Source organism: Ambystoma mexicanum, chromosome 4p, assembly GCF_040938575.1.
Source record: "Ambystoma mexicanum isolate Mex_15411 chromosome 4p, UKY_AmexF1_1, whole genome shotgun sequence".
NCBI lineage: Eukaryota > Metazoa > Chordata > Amphibia > Caudata > Ambystomatidae > Ambystoma > Ambystoma mexicanum.
The window spans coordinates 1,154,212,330-1,154,228,277 of record NC_090927.1 but is presented as its reverse complement, the minus strand read 5'-3'; the positions used below and the strand labels follow the sequence as shown (position 1 = coordinate 1,154,228,277).

Genomic DNA, 15,948 nt, shown 5'->3' with positions numbered 1-15,948 from the left:
GAATTGTCCATCTACAACTACTGTTAGTTCCTTTTTAATATCAGTCTACTCCTATTGAACTCTATTAACAGGTTATAGGCAACCAGGATAAAAAGGAAAAAATAATTAAACAAAAATAAAGGGCTACAGGATAATAACAGTAGACCACCAAATGACCTATCAAAACAAAAGGTAGATGTAGTAATCTTCGAATTTCAGGTCTGCCAGAAGGCTGCGAGGGATCAGACCCCATCACATTTTTGCAAACATTTCTACCAGCTACTCTTCATCATCTACCCTTAGATACCTCATTCAACATACAGCAAGCTCATCGTATTGGTCAACCAAAAGTGTCTGCCCCCTCTTGCCCTTCCCCCAGAACCCTTTGATTCTACCTGCTTGAATACACCCAGCTTCAGCTTATTCTATCTACATCCAAAGAACACAAAATCCCTTAGCTGGCATGGAAGCAAGTTATACATCTCAGAGGATGTGGCCAGAAGTATGGCTCAACGCAGAAAGATATTTCTATCCTTTCATCCGGCCCTGAAGCGGCTCAATATTCAGTATGGGTTATATCATCCTTGCTCCTTCAAAGTTGCACACAAGGGTTGCTCAGCCATGTTTGATGATGCAGCTGATTTGAAGGCTTTTATACGCTCCATCAAGACCGAAGGCATGGACACGTCTTCTCCTGCAAACTCCTCTACCTCTTCTGCACCATGAGAGTTTTGTCATCTTACCTGTTTGTTGAACTTCACTTAATGCCTTTATTATCTGCTAATCACAACTTTGGTGGTGCGGGTGCTGTCGTAGCGTCCCTCTCCCACTGAGAGTCATCTTTTTTTCCTTTTGACGACTCAGCAGGTGTCTCCTACCACTGCTGCATTTTTCCTCAATTTCTTTCCATTTCCCGGTATGATCACATTTTTTTTTTTATCCTGCTATCACATATGCTGACGTTCCTGTTTCCTTTGATCCTGAGGATTTCTCCTCTGTGTGAGGAGAAATCCTCAGGATCAAGGACTGCTTAGTTTCCAACTAACCAGTCCTTGATCAGACTCCCTATCCCCTTCCCTGATCCCTTATGTGTTTTCCTTATGCGTCTTCTCCCGAGTATATCGGGCTGTAATTTTACCCTCACTACTTTGAATCCTGTCATCCAATATGGTTCCATATTATGTCTCTACCATTACTGAAGCGTTTAAATGATAGTTAAGTGTGCTACGTGGAATATTAAGGGTTGCAACAATCCTATTAAAAGATTTAAGTTTATATCACACCTTAATAAACTCAAACCATCTGAATGCAGGAAACATATTTATCTAGCAATGAAGCTCAAATCCCACTGGGTCAAAGAGGTCATCTCTAGTCCTGCAGTAGCCAAGAAAAATTCTGTTGCCCATATTACTTAGTAAAAACCTATCTTTTAAAATTTTGGATCAGGGTGCTGATACCAATGGACGATAGGTGTGGGTCAAGCTCCTGATTAACTCGTACATCTTTCTATTCTGAACATCTATGGTCCAACATTACCCAATCCTAATTTACGGGTCTCTGTAAAACAAATGATACTTTTAAATAGCTTCACTAATCTAATTATGTGTGGTGATGTCAATCAGTTCCTTTGCCCTGTTTCTGGATCGGAAATCCAGCTATGTATTTAAAGCTACCCAATCTCACAAGTCATTTTTGGGTTGTCTGGCTGAAACAGGCCTAAATGATTCCTGGAGGTTCTCCCATCCCACACAACTTGACTATACATTGCACTCATCTCCACATAAAACACTCTCCCATCTAGATTATATTTTTTCCTCTAAAACCCTTACAGGTACCATTGTTGATGCCACGATCTCCAACATTATCTCTGATCATGCTCTTGTATGTACCTCCTTTAATCTGTTAGATGTTAACAAGACATCCTCTCGTTGGAAACCTTATAATTTCCTATTAAAACATTCGCAGTTTATTCAATCTGTTCAGTCATTTGTGCAACTATTCTATGATGACAATCACAATGGTGACACCTCCATAGTGAACAATTGGGATGCGTTTAAAGCTGCACTTAGAGGCCATATCATGGCTTTCTCTGGGGGGGGGGGGGGGGGGGGAGTTGCGTAGTAAGCATCTTGATGATCTCTATTCCCAGCTAACATTAGCTGAGCAACATTATTATCAAAACTCCAAAACAGCTGATCTCCATCTGGTCATGGCCCTACGCTTTCAAATTAACAATGAGTTTACCAATCTTGCTGCTGGTACCATTCTTCAATATAAAACAAAAATTGCCAGACATCCAATAAAGCTGGTAAGACACTTGCCTCCTATCTGAAAACTAAAAAATAAAGATTTTATAGATCACACATGAAAGATGTATCGGGTCACGTCACATAATCATCCAGATGAGATTTTAAACTGTTTTAGAAAGTTTTATGCAGAATTATGTCCCCCGGACAACTCCATTCCTCATGAAAGTATTGTTTCATTTCTCAACAAAGTTAATAGATCTTCATACCCTCAAACTGATTTATCCCATTTGGATTATATCACACTTCCTGAGATCATTTGAGCTATTAAGGGATTTGGTAGGGGAAAAGCCCCTGAACCGGAAGGCCTCTCCAAGAATTTTATGACCGTCTAGCTCATTCCCTCATACCTAAACTCGGATCTTTATTTTCCTACTTCATCTCTCAAAAATCCTCTTAGAAGGGATTGTGTCCTCCGACGTATTCCTTATCTTTGATAATACGTTTCCAGCTTGCTGGCCTCGGAATTTTTTTTCTGTAGAGAGCGCTGCGCGTCGACGTCCGCCGAGTCGATGTCCCTCGATGGCCACCGTATCGGCGCCGACATCACCATGCCCATAAATAGCTACGCGCTGCGTCCGTTGCTCAGTTCCGTTTTTCCGTGCTTCGTGGGGCCTTGGAACGTCGTTGCTCAGTTCAGTCAGGTTAACTATCTATTTCGACTCGCATATTCCTTATCGTTCTCGATGGCTTCTTCATCAGAACCGACGACGCCGCGATCCGGCTTCAAGAAATTTCGAGACTGCCGTAAAAAAATGTCAATGGATCCACACGGTCTGTTTATGGTGCTTGGGGTCCGAGCACCATTAGTGTGAGGACTGAATGTCCATGACCGCGAAAGCCTTGAAGGAGCGAAAGGGGAAGCTCGAGAGAGGTAAGTCAGCCAAATCCTCCTCGAAAGTTTTGTCGGCTGAGTCGAGGAATTCGTCTCCTCGCCGTCGAAAAATTCCCATTCTAGATCTCGAAGCAGCTCCCACCATTCGTCGAGATCTAGACACTCAAAAAAGAGACGTCGAAGGTCCCATTCCTCGTCGTCTTCTGTGTCCCCAGAAAGAGTCTCCTGTCCCACCAAACACAGTTCTCAAGCTGAGTGGGAGGAATTCAGAAAGAAAATGTTAAGCGTCTTCGAGAGCGCGGCCTCGACCCCCTCGAAGACAGCTGAGGGTGATACCCCGGGTGAAAAACCCAAAAAATCAAAATGCCGCGAGTCGCAGCACCCGGCGAAACATTCCACCGGAGAGCGCCATGAGCCATCGGGTAAGAAGGCACCATCTTCGCCGTCGTCGAGGATTCCTTCGACGCACGGATCGGCGCCATCAACGCCGTTGTCGAAGGGTTCCTCGACGCGTCGATCGACTCGACGCCATCGTCAACGCCGATGAACGAGAGGACCAAGGCCACCCCACAGCCAATAGCGATTTCAAGGGCCTCTGGCACGACGCCGAGACCGTCGTCGATGCCCTCGAGTAGGATCCCGATCCTCTCGAGTTCTTCGAGACCCCTTCCAGTTTTTTCGACGATGTTTTCAGCGCCTTCGAAGCCTGTTACATCAGAGTCGACGTCATCGACGTTTTCTCGTCCAATAACGACGAGTTTGGCTCCTTCTCCCTTAGAAATGGATTTTACTCCATTTCAGAGGTCAGAATACCCTGGACTTTCTTCAATTTATGAAGAAGGGGAAGATTCTGACCAGGAAACATTCGGATTACAGAGAACCACACTGCCTACTGCAGAGGATTTCACCTCTGAGGAAAGAAGGCTGAAGGAACTACAGGAGTCACTACATGAGGCAAATGGGCTGGACACTTCCCCAGAAGTGGAATTTGATAAGCAAGACCCAGGGGAACATGCCGAAACACCATATAGAACCCTGATGGCAAGAATAATTGAGTTTATGGGTTGGTCTGCGCCTTCACCTGTTTTCCAACAGGATGACCTAACAAATATATTGGACAAAGGCCCACAGGAGGACCCGGTGGTCCCCTTCCATGCAGCCCTACAAAGAAAAATTGCATCTAATTGGGAAACTCCCGAAGTTATCCCTGCAGTCAATAAAAGATTGTCAACCAAGTATAGGGTAGGGGCTGCTGACCCTGAATACCTGTCAAAAGACCTGACCCCAGAGAGCCTGGTGGTTCAAGCGGCAACTTCATCCAGCAGTAGGACTGCTTACCCTACTGTCCCACAGGATAGGGATGACAAGAGGTACGACTCTATGGCAAAGAAAGTCTTCTCTGCCTGTAGTATGGCGTTGAAGTCCATCAACGCCACCTGTACGCTCGCCAGGTCCAGTCACACACTATGGGAGTGTGCTTCATCAGCGGCTGACTGCATACCCGAAGGAGAGGAAAAGGAAGCCCTCCTTAACATTATTAAAGATGGCAAAGATGCCATGTGCAAATCACTTCAAACTGGCATCGATTCCGCTGACAGTATCAGCAGGGCATGGCGGCAAGTACAACAATCCGCAGGCTTGCGTGGTTGCGAAAGTCGGGCTTTGCCCCTGATGTACAGGCCAGACCTTTGAATATGCCCTTTGACGGCTCTTCATTATTCGGGAAAAAGGCTGATGACAGTCTGGAAAAGTTGCAGACTTCTAAAGCAGCAGCAAAATCCTTAGGAGCTGCTATCCGCCAAACTCCTTTTCGCCCCTCAGGAACCTCTGGGAGAGGAAAGTCCTTTCGCTATTATTCCGCATTCGGGAAAGGCAGAGGACAGCCGGCTCAAGGAGGCCAAAGGAGATCCACCCGAGGTGGACGGGCCAAAAGTACTAAGACCGCAGCAGCAGCAGTTGCCTCTTTACCCTCGGCATCTGCATCAGCCAACCCCAAACCACTCTGAGGCCTTCCCACACAATACACCTGTAGGGGGCAGGTTAACTCACCATCTGACGGAATGGCAGGCTATAACGTCAGATGCTTGGGCATTGGAGACAGTTGCCCAAGGTTACTGCCTACCCTTTCTACACATCCCTCAGAGTCATCCACCGGGGAACAGCTCTCTAAAAGTTCCAGATCCGCTCCTCTTGCAGGAAATTATAGACCTGCTAGAGAAAGGTGCCATAGAACCGGTACCTGTAGCGGACAGGAACAAGGGCTGGTACTCCCCCCTACTTTCTCATACCAAAGAAGGACGGAGGACTGAGACCCATCCTGGACTTATGAGAATTGAACAAGTTCCTCAGGAAGGACAAGTTCAAGATGGTAACTCTCTCTCAGATCCTTCAGGCCCTCCAGCTCCAGGACTGGCTGGTATCTCTGGACCTTCAGGATGCTTATTTCCATGTGCCAATCCATCTCAAACACAGGAAATACCTGAGGTTCGCAATTGGCGAGACTCATTATCAATTTCGAATTCTGCCATTTGGGCTGACCTCCGCCCCAAGGGTCTTCACCAAGCTGATGTCGGTAGTGGCGGCGAGTCTAAGGAGGGAAGGGATCCACGTCTACCCCTTCCTGGACGATTGGCTGATCAGGGCCGTATCTTCGGAACAGGCCCAGACCCAGCTAGATTATATCTGCCTCTTCCTTCACAGACTAGGCTTCTCCCTCAATTTAAAGAAGTCACAGATGATACCATCACAGAGACTCCAGTTCATTGAAGCGGTCCTGGGCACTTCCATGGGAAAAGCCTCGCCACCAGAGGTGAGGGCTCAAGATATTCTACAGATGGTCACCAAGTTTCAAAATGTCCAACGTCTCCCAGCCTTTGACTTTTTGAGGTTGCTAGGCCTCATGGCATCCTGCATCTTCCTTGTGCCAGAGGCTCGCCTGAGAATGAGATCGCTTCAGTGGGCACTGAGAAGTCAGTGGTCACAATTCTCAGGGAGAATGACAGATCTCCTCCGGATTCCGGACAAGGTAGTCCACGACCTTCAATGGTGGGCCTATCCAGGGAACATCTTGAAAGGAGAACTGTTTTGGCAACCATTACCGGAGATAACAGTAGTCAGACGCCTCGCTCACAGGGTGGGGAGCCTATGCCAACGACTTGACCATCAGCGGTCGTTGGTCTCCATCGGAGTCCAGACTACACATCAACCTATTAGAGCTGAGAGCGATCAGACTAGCGCTGAAAGCTTTCCTGCCATCAGTACAGGGGAGAAATGTCCTAATAATGACGGACAACACGGTGGCCATGCACTACCTCAACAAAAGAGGAGGCGTAGGATCACTGCCACTGTGCAGAGAGGCAATGCAGCTCTGATTTTGGGCAATTCGGGAAGGAATCTCTCTATCGGCAGTCCACCTAGCCGGAGAGAAGAACTTGACAGCGGACGCTCTGAGCAGGCAGAGCACAGTCTCCCACGAGTGGGAGCTAGCTCAGTAAGTCCTTCAAGAGATCTTCGCCTTTTGGGGAACCCCTCTGGTGGATCTGTTCGCCACAAGCACCAACAGGAAGTGTGATCTGTTCTGTTCAAGGGAATTTCCCCCGAGAGGAGCTCTAGGAGATGCGTTTGTAGTGGACTGGGAGTTTCGAATCCTTTACGCGTTCCCACCAGTCCCTGTTATTCCTCAAACGATCAGGAGGTTGAGAAGATTCCGGAAAACCATGATCCTAATTGCCCCGGATTGGGCCAGGAGAACATGGTACCCGGACCTTCTAGATATGTCCATCTGCCCTCCAATCCGTCTTCCACTCAAAGACAATCTTCTCTCGCAGAAGGGAGGTCAGGTTCTCCATCCAGACACCAGAACCCTCAACCTTCACGCTTGGCTTCTGAAAGGTTGAGGTACAAGGATTGGGATCTCCCTGATGACGTCATGGAGGTGTTGCTTTCGGCCAGAAGACCAGCAACAAAGTCTTTATACCGCTGCGGTTGGAACAAGTTTTGCAGCTGGTGTAGGGAAGAGAATATCGACCCTTTTTCAGTGTTATCATTTTTACTCTACTTGGCAAACTCAGGCCTTCAAGTTGGCACTGTAAAAGGCTATCTCGCAGCGCTTTCTATCTTCAAGCGCACTGTGGAGGAACCATCGTATTTCAAAATTCCTCTAGTGGTACAATTTCTCAAGGGTCTAACTAATGTTTACCCTCCAAAACCATTCCAGGTTCCCTTATGGGACTTAAATTTAGTCTTAAACTTCTTAATGGGCACTCCATTCGAACCTCTTCACTCTTGCGCGTTGAGATTTCTCACGCTTAAAACTGTCCTATTGGTAGCACTAACATCTGCTAGGAGGGTGAGTGAGCTACAAGCTCTCTCCTGTAAACCCCCACATACAATCTTCCACAATTAGGCTTCACCTGTAGGACAACCTTGTCCTACAGGTGAAGCCTAATTTCCTCCCAAAGGTGGTTTCTGAATTTCATATTACTCAGAAAATTACCTTGCCTTCATTCTACCCTCTTCCCCATCCGGGGAAAGAGGAGGAAAGGCTACATAGGCTGGACCCTAGGTGAGGTCTCAGCTTTTACATCAGCAGAATGGCTAGGATCAGGCAAGCAGACCAACTGTTTGTAGGATACTCGGGTCACAAGTTGGGACTACCCAAAACAAACCATCTCCAGGTGGATTATTTTGGCCATCCTGGAATGTTAGACTAGCAGGGAAAGAGCCACCCCAAAATCTCAGGGCTCATTCAACCAGGGGTATTGCAGCCTCTTCGGCTCTCCAGAGAGGGGTACCTGTCCGGGACATATGTGCAGCTGCCACATGGTCGTCCGCACATACATTCACAAAATTTTACAATCTGGATTCCTCCACTGCTCAAGAGACCAGATTTGGCAAGGCCGTATTACATTCGGTCCATTCCTAAAGGGATACATAACACTATCACTCCCTCCTCCAATTACATGCCACTGCTATGGGAGTCTATCAAAGATGAGGAATACGTCGGAGGACACAATCCCTTCGAAGAACAAGTTACTTCTTACCTGGTAACGTTCTTTCGACGGGATGTTCCTCCGACGTATTCCTTATCGCCCCTCCCATCCATCCCCGCAGTGATAACTTCCCTTGTGGTTGCAGTTTACGCTCCTTCAAGGTCAGTAACCAATTCAGGCATGTCTTTTCTTATGCTACAAAACGGAACTGAGCAACGGACGCAGCGCGTGTCTATTTATGGGCATGGTGACGTCGGCGCCGATACGGTGGCCGTCAGGGGACATCGACTCGGCGGACGTCAACGCACAGCGCCCTCTATAGAAAAAAAAAAATTCCGAGGCCAGCAAGATGGAAACGTATTATCAAAGATAAGGAATACGTCGGAGGAACATCCGTCAAAAGAACGTTACCAGGTAAGAAGTAACTTGTTCATCTTGCTCATTCTCCGAAGCCCTACTCATATTACCTAAACCTGACAAAGGCCCCATCCTTTCTAGTGACTATCGGCCGATATCTCTCATGAGCGTCGAGAGTAAGATCTTTGCTATGAATCTGGCCAACTGAATCGAATCATCTCTCCCTCCTCTAATTAAATCGGACCAAGTTGGCTATGTGAAGGGATGCAGCATCTCTAATGCAAGACTATTACTAGATGCCATCTATTCAGCTTCTAAAGACAAAAAGGATAAACAAGGTTATGCGGCCATTGCACTTGATGCAGAAAAAGCCTTTGACCGTGTCAACTGGGACTTTATATTTCAATCCCTGCAATAGCACGGTTGTGGCGAAAGATTTATTTCCCTTGTTAAACTTCTCTACTCCTATCCTAAATCGTCAATTATTATTAATGGCCAATCTTCCCCCTTCTTGCGCCTACTAAGAGGTACTTGACAGGGGTGTCCTCTCTCCCCAATTCTGTATATTATCTCACTGGAGCCCTTATTAGAAATGATCAGATCTAACGAAAATATACCTGGAATTTTGGTGGGAATATCACATATTAAAATTGCAGCATATGCTGATGACATCCTTATTCTTATCAAAAATCCTAAACTTCACCTCCCTAATTTACTCAAGACACTCTATCAATTCGGACAAATATCAGGATGCAAACTTAATAAAGATAAGTCTGAGATTCTACCTCTTAAACCCTTATTGTCTTAAACACGATATTGATGTCTTTGGTTTCTAATGGTGTGATGATTCTGTCAAATATCTCGGTATTCTCTTTGCCTCCATGATTCATGTTGCTATCTAACTTAACACACAGATTTTGTTGGATAAACTCCAAGACTTAACTTCAAGGTGGTTTACCCTTATCTCTCATGCTGGGGACGGCTCAATACAATCAAAATGATGCTCTCCCCTATTTTATATTTGCAGCTCCTTTTGGTCCCAATGCCTCTTACCTTTTTTTAAATCTATCTATTCTACTTAACTTTCTCTGGGGTAATGGTAAAAGTAAAAGAATTGCTGTTGCAAAGTTGAAGGCGCCCTATGTATGATATGGGAGGGGTAAGGTTTCCTGATTTTAAATTATATCACTATGCTTTTTTTCCTTAAATAATCCTGCTGCTGGTTTGCATGTCCAGTAGTATCGGATATTCCCTCATGGTGTATTTAGAGAAACATCTGTTCCATCCTGTTAGGGAGAATTCTCTGTTTAGGCTGAATTTCCTAACCTAGTGAGTCCCCCAGCAGCTTTGCTGGATTTTTGGGGTTTATTTTTTTCTCCTGCCAAGTGTGAGACTCTTTTACCCTCACTCTTTGACATGATTTGAGTGTATTCCTTTGACTCTAGATGTGTTTAATGGGCTATGGGGGTCTTTTACTCCATAGGGCTTCGTGTTTTTGTGATGTGTTACACAGCACCCTCAGTGCAGTAACACAGGGTGTCATAGTGACCCCCCAGTATAGACTCCATACCCTGGGACTGACTACTGTCTCCCAGGGCATGTAAAGTCACCATTGACTTTACTAGTCTTGAATTCTGAACAGAACCAGTACAAACCATCATATTGTGGACTTACTGGCTGGAGCAATTCGATTGCCCCGGGGCCTGTTAGTCGAGGGGGCACGTCCCCATCCCCCCTGATCGAGTTTTGGCTGGTGGCAGTGGATACTAATTTTTATATTCTACCGCGAATATTTCTCTATGGGATTTTCCCATTGTTCAAGGCTACTATCTTTATTTAATTACGATAGCCTCGAACATACCGCCGGTTTATTTATTATTCTCCGGTTGGTATTTTTTGCCAAAACTCGGTTCTAAAATGGCATTTGTGTTCTCTTCTGTGACTCCAACCCAAGTCGAGCCCTTTGTTCCACTTTTTTGGCGGGCTTCTCCACAGAAGCCCTCCAAAGTGGTGCCACTCTGTCTGGGGTACTTAGGAGGGGTGGAGGGGGATTTGGGCACCCTGGACTGAGTTGCCTAGGCAACTCAAGTCGCACTCCGTCCTGATTGGCCCAAGTGGTGAGCCGGCCGGCTCACCACTTAGCATGTTTGAGTGACAGCTAGGCTGAGTGAATGGGGGTTTTCTGCAGAAAGGGCTTTGGGGACTGGAACTTCAGAAGTCGCCACAGGACCTAAGAATCCGACGAGGGAGAAGCTGAGCCGCCCTACCACGACGACACCACCGGTGGAGCCCTGCTGGACCGTCTCACCATTTTTCCCAACGACAGAGGGGATCTCCCGCCGGAGAGTCTTCTTCCTTTGACTGGTGGGGATAACCAGTTTCACCGTCTTTTCGCCTTCCCGACGCATCTCGTGGCCGCCTTGCCTGTGCCAAGCACCCCGGCAACTGGAATACCACGTTTTACCATGACCGCGAAATAAAGGGTAATACCTTTAACCAGAAAACTCTGCGGCTGGTTTCTTCCCTGGCAGTGCAATGACCTTCATCTTTCCTCCAAGTCGAGATCTTCTCTTCCCCTGGACGACGCCGAGACTTGCACCTGCTGCCAGGAGCAACTGCCACCGCTGGAGGATCCTTCCCACTTAAGGTACCGTGTTCCGCCTGGCTTCCCTTGCCACCGACTGTACGGGGTAGATTTAGCCCCCGGCTTTCGAACCTGGGTTAGCCTGGGACACCCTGGCTAAACTTTTCTGAGCCTCTCTAAACTCTTTTCGAACTCTCTGCAAGACTTTCAAAGCCTAGTGTAACTGTGTGATCTTGGGCGCATTTGTGCTCTGCTCTCTCTAAGAGTGGGCCCAGCCTATGGACTTTGGCTCACAAGTGACTTTTGCTCTTCTGCCTTGCTAAAAGTGTTCCTAAATCTTAGAGTGGTGTATCTTCACATATTCTGTCTTTTTCCCTCCCTTCTTCATGAACTTTTTGGAGTGCCATCTATAGTTAAGCGCTCACCTCTGTCTGGAAATAAGTGGTGTTAACTAAGACTTGTTTGATAAGGAATAAGAGTTGTATATATTATAATAGTAACCGTGTTTAGAATGTTTTACATTAAGAGTGCTGGAGTGTTTCAAACAGTGTTTTTAAATAAATAATTATATACTTTGATACCAAAGCTCTGGTCAGTGTTTGCTTGTGCTATTGTGTCTGAGTGCCTATTGTGTATACTTTGCATACTGCCTAACTCTTCTTGAGGGAAGTCTGACTGCTCAGCCACAGCTACCAGGTAAATCTGGGTGGTACAGACTGCTACCAAGTGGGTTTACTGCTAACACCTGTAGTCCTTAATCTTTTGCAGTGTTCCCAAAGGCAACTGCACAGGTTTCTGCCTAACACATCCCCTTGAAATTGCTGACCTCATTTACCCATTTAATCATTCCTCTATAGCCATTTCTGATCCCATTAAAGCCTCCATTTCAGCCCTGCAAATATTTCCCTTTCCTCATACTAACCTCATACTAAAACTCCTAATAAGTGCCTCTCCCCTTTGCTATGACACAATAAAAACATTGTGATTGATAAGAGCCTCGAATCGGAGATCCTGGTTAAAAAAGGCATCAGATTTATTCAACAAATTGTTAATGTCCCTTCTATTCTTTCCTTTCAACAATTAAAACATCTATTCTCAGTTTCCAATGCACACTTGAATTTTTTTTAACAAATTAGTCAATTCTTGTTCGGATGCACTTCATCACTTCTCAGATGATATCCTGTTGCCTGTCGCTTATAGATTATTGCAGCTTACATGGTCTCCGTCCTCAGGGCTTCTAAATTTTCCAGTATTCTCTCAATATCTGTGGTTTTCCCCGTTTGTTTATGATGCGAAAATGACTTTGGTTGCACTCTTGATGACCGCACGTGGTCCCTTCTTTTCTCTAAAATCAAATGTATTTCAGTATCTGCTAATACCACACATTTCTTCTTCTTCATTCACAGAGCCTTTATTACTACAGTTAAACTATATAAATCAAGAATTATGCTGATGGTATGTGTTGGTCGTGTGGCCACCCTCCTGCCTCGTATGAATGTTTTTAATTGTCCTTTTGTTTTCAGGTTTTGGCAAGATATATGGAAGTGCCTTAAACGTATCTCTTTATGGTGGATGTGTTTAATATCTTTTATGGGTAGTCTGGCTTTCAATACCAGTGTTCTTCATGCCTCAGCCAAACTTTATGATACATTTATCGTCATTGCGCTAAAACTTATTACAGCCAACTTGAAAAACTCACGTACCCTGTCTGCCATGGGCTGGCGGAATAACATCTGCCACATACAAAGAATGGAACTATGTATGGCAAATGATCTAAATTCTATTCCTAAATATAATGCATAATGGACTTTTTTCATTCGCTGTTTGGACTGTTTTGATGCATCTTTGCTTGGAACCTGAGCTTCTATATTAACTTTCTTTCACTACTCGTTTTGATTTGTAACTAGACTCATCTGTGTATTATGTTTGCCATACTTACTGCATTCTTAAAGTTCTGAATGTTATATTGCCTTGATATACCTCCCCTCCCTTTTTCTTTTCCTTCCTTCCGTTTTCTTGTTTGTACTTTTTGTCCCCTAGTTTGTCGTCCCCTGTCTCTTATCTATTCATTGGCACTTCCTCTGCAGAATTCACTGGCACTCGGTTCCTCTCAGGACAGCCAGCCAGTCAATCCCCTTCTGGGTGCGTATCTGTAACCAAGGAGACTAACCACAGGGAGTCTCGGGCGCCCTCCCAGACACACTGGAGCCAGAGGCAGGCTTCACCAGTGAATCCCGCCAAAGGCTAAACTAACAAAGGGACCAAATCTCAAGAAGGACCTTTCCAAGGGAGGTCCAATCCTTTAAACCCAGGATTTTAAGAAACATTCACATTCGATAATGACAGCAGAAGACGTGGAGGGAGAAGCTCACATTTTTTTTTTTTGCTCTGGTTATCACCTTGATACAGTTTGGTTCAGATTTTCTCTAAGGACTAGAGGGTGGGATGGGGCGGGTGAGGGTGGGGGGGTTCTCGGGAGGGAAAGTTGGAAGACAATAATAGTTTCAAGGCCAAAGTTCAGGTAGGTCAAAATAATATGTTTATACAGCCAATAATGGTTGTATTCCTGATATAATCGAAAGCTAATGGTTGTCTTACATGCTAAAATGATTGAAAATAAAGTTGGTTAAAATAAGGGAAGAGGGCGGGAAGGGTGGGCAAGGGTGGGAGGGGTCGAGAAAAGTATGAAGACAATACTAGACTCAATGACAAAGTTTAAGAATGTTGAATAATGGGTTCAAATGGGTAACAATGTTTATAACATATGTTGTAACTAAAGGCTAATGTTTGTCTTAAGTAAAAATGAATATTAAAGTTGGTTAAAAAAAAAGGACCTTTCCAACAAGAAATGGCGAAAAAAGAAGACTGGGGCCATTTTGACAAAATGGGCACCCATGGGTGCTATACTGCAGCTGCGAACGCAGCCAGTGTTAAAAACACACAATGGTCGGAAACAGTAAACCACTGCCCCCAGCCATTAAATGTATAAAACGGTAACATAAAAATGTTACATGAGAAGATAGAAAAAGGGGATACTAAGTAACCCCTCCAGCACCCTACTGTAAGATAGTGTTTTGGTTCTACAAAGAGGAAAATGTAAGAAAAGTCAATTTCATTTCACTACTCTTGGAAACAGTTTATCCAAGAGAAGGTATTTGAACCTTATCAGAAATCCTTGGTATTTCTATGTGACACTGCACTGAGGTTGATGTGTGTCGCAATGTAAAATGCATGAGTGCAGGGAAAAAAGGTCTCGCTCTCTCCGGGATAAAAATGAAAAGTCCTAAAGTCCAGCAAAAGTGCTGGGGGTCTTTCAGGTAGAAGGGGAATTAACACATTTCTCAGAATTCTCCCTAACAATCAGAAATACGATTACGGTGAGTAATGTATCCCTTATATCTATATCTTTTTCCCTTGCCCTACTATTCCCCCCTAAAAAATGTTATCAAGGGTTGGTTCCTTTAATATTTACGTTTTAAAAGTTCTCTGAAATGAACGGAATGACTCATTTCATACATGGATATTTCATGGCAACCTTGGCAGGATCTGGCCCTTCCCCCATACCCCACCCGACACCCACCACCAAACATTCTGTAGCCTCGTGCTGCTTGGCTTAATTTGTTCACCAAAGAACAGCAGCTGCTGAGAACAGCTCTTTTGTCTGCTTTCTTGTATTCACTGAAACTAAAGTTGTAGTGTCTTAGCATCAGAAGACACTGCACAGACACTGCACGTGGATGGTGAGCGAGCATATCCACGAGCGCTCCATGCGAAAGAAGAACGAGGGAAGAGAGAAGTTCCAGGGAAGAATTTTTGTGTGGCGACAAGAGGAAGGAGAAGCACACCGTTCATGTCCCATTTCAGTAGACCTTATTTATTGTTATAACACAAGTTATGCTAACGTGCTAACAAATATACATATAATAAACCCTAATATATATTATCCGTGTCACATTTACTTCAAGTTCACTATCGTGGGTATTCTCCTTGTATTCTTAAGGTACCTTACTTTCTTCCACTGCTCTCGGGGCACTGGGTTGTCTCCTTCAGTGAGCCCCTGATGCTTTCTGGCTGGCAGTCTTAGGGGACAGAGTCCCTATTCACCTCCGAGGCATTTGTGAATTATTATAAATATTGGCAATTTATCATTTTGAATTGCAATTTCAAAGGTGTTTGGGTCCACTTGGGGTTATTAAAGGTTATAAATATAATGAAGTGCCTCCCAAGGGAAGGTAAGCAGCATTTCCGTTTATTGCACTAATATATTTTTCAAATACCATTAACAAATATACCCCACACTGGTTTTGTTTTTCTAAACTCACCGAACGAACATCCATTTTATGTTGGGTTTAACTTAACTATTAACCTACTTTTTATTTTCCCATACAGTAAGCGAAAGAAAAAAGAAAAAGAGCATTCTCAATCTCCCTCTTCGTCTTCCTCTTCTCGAGAAGAAAAATTCAACAAAAAAGATCAGGAGGAAGAATTCAGGAGCCCACATGAGCAGAAGGAGTATTCAGGTTTTGCTGGTCCAAGCAGACAAAGAGGCACCTTTGTAAGTTATTAGAACGGGAAGCTGCGGTATTACTTTTGGCATCCACAAATGTTTGTTGGCTATACCATGTTAAACATAGAATAAACGTTCTAAAAGCAAAATATATGGTTACTATAGACATTTTCACTCTGCCTTGCCTTTCCTTTATTTTACACTAATTGTTGGTATAGCATCTCTTTTCAAGAATTCACATAATTATCTGTCCCTCCAAGTATTTGAAGGTTAGCATGTCATTCAAACCAGTCTTACTGGTCACGTAATGCCATCACAGAAATGATAAAAAGCCTCACCCACCAACACCATCTTGGAGTCTGCTTATCCTGCAAGTTCATAGAATGTTT

At 44.7% G+C, this 15,948-nt stretch overlaps 1 protein-coding gene across 2 annotated transcripts in view; it reads left to right on the top strand.

Moving 5' to 3' along the window:
* BCLAF1 (BCL2 associated transcription factor 1) overlaps nt 1-15,948 on the top strand; it is an 850,362-nt gene that overhangs the window by 502,286 nt on the left and 332,128 nt on the right. For both annotated transcript variants that reach the window (XM_069606756.1, XM_069606757.1), the window contains exon 9: nt 15,442-15,607. In XM_069606756.1, coding sequence (XP_069462857.1) covers nt 15,442-15,607 — 166 coding nt within the window. The remainder of the gene's footprint in view (nt 1-15,441; nt 15,608-15,948) is intronic.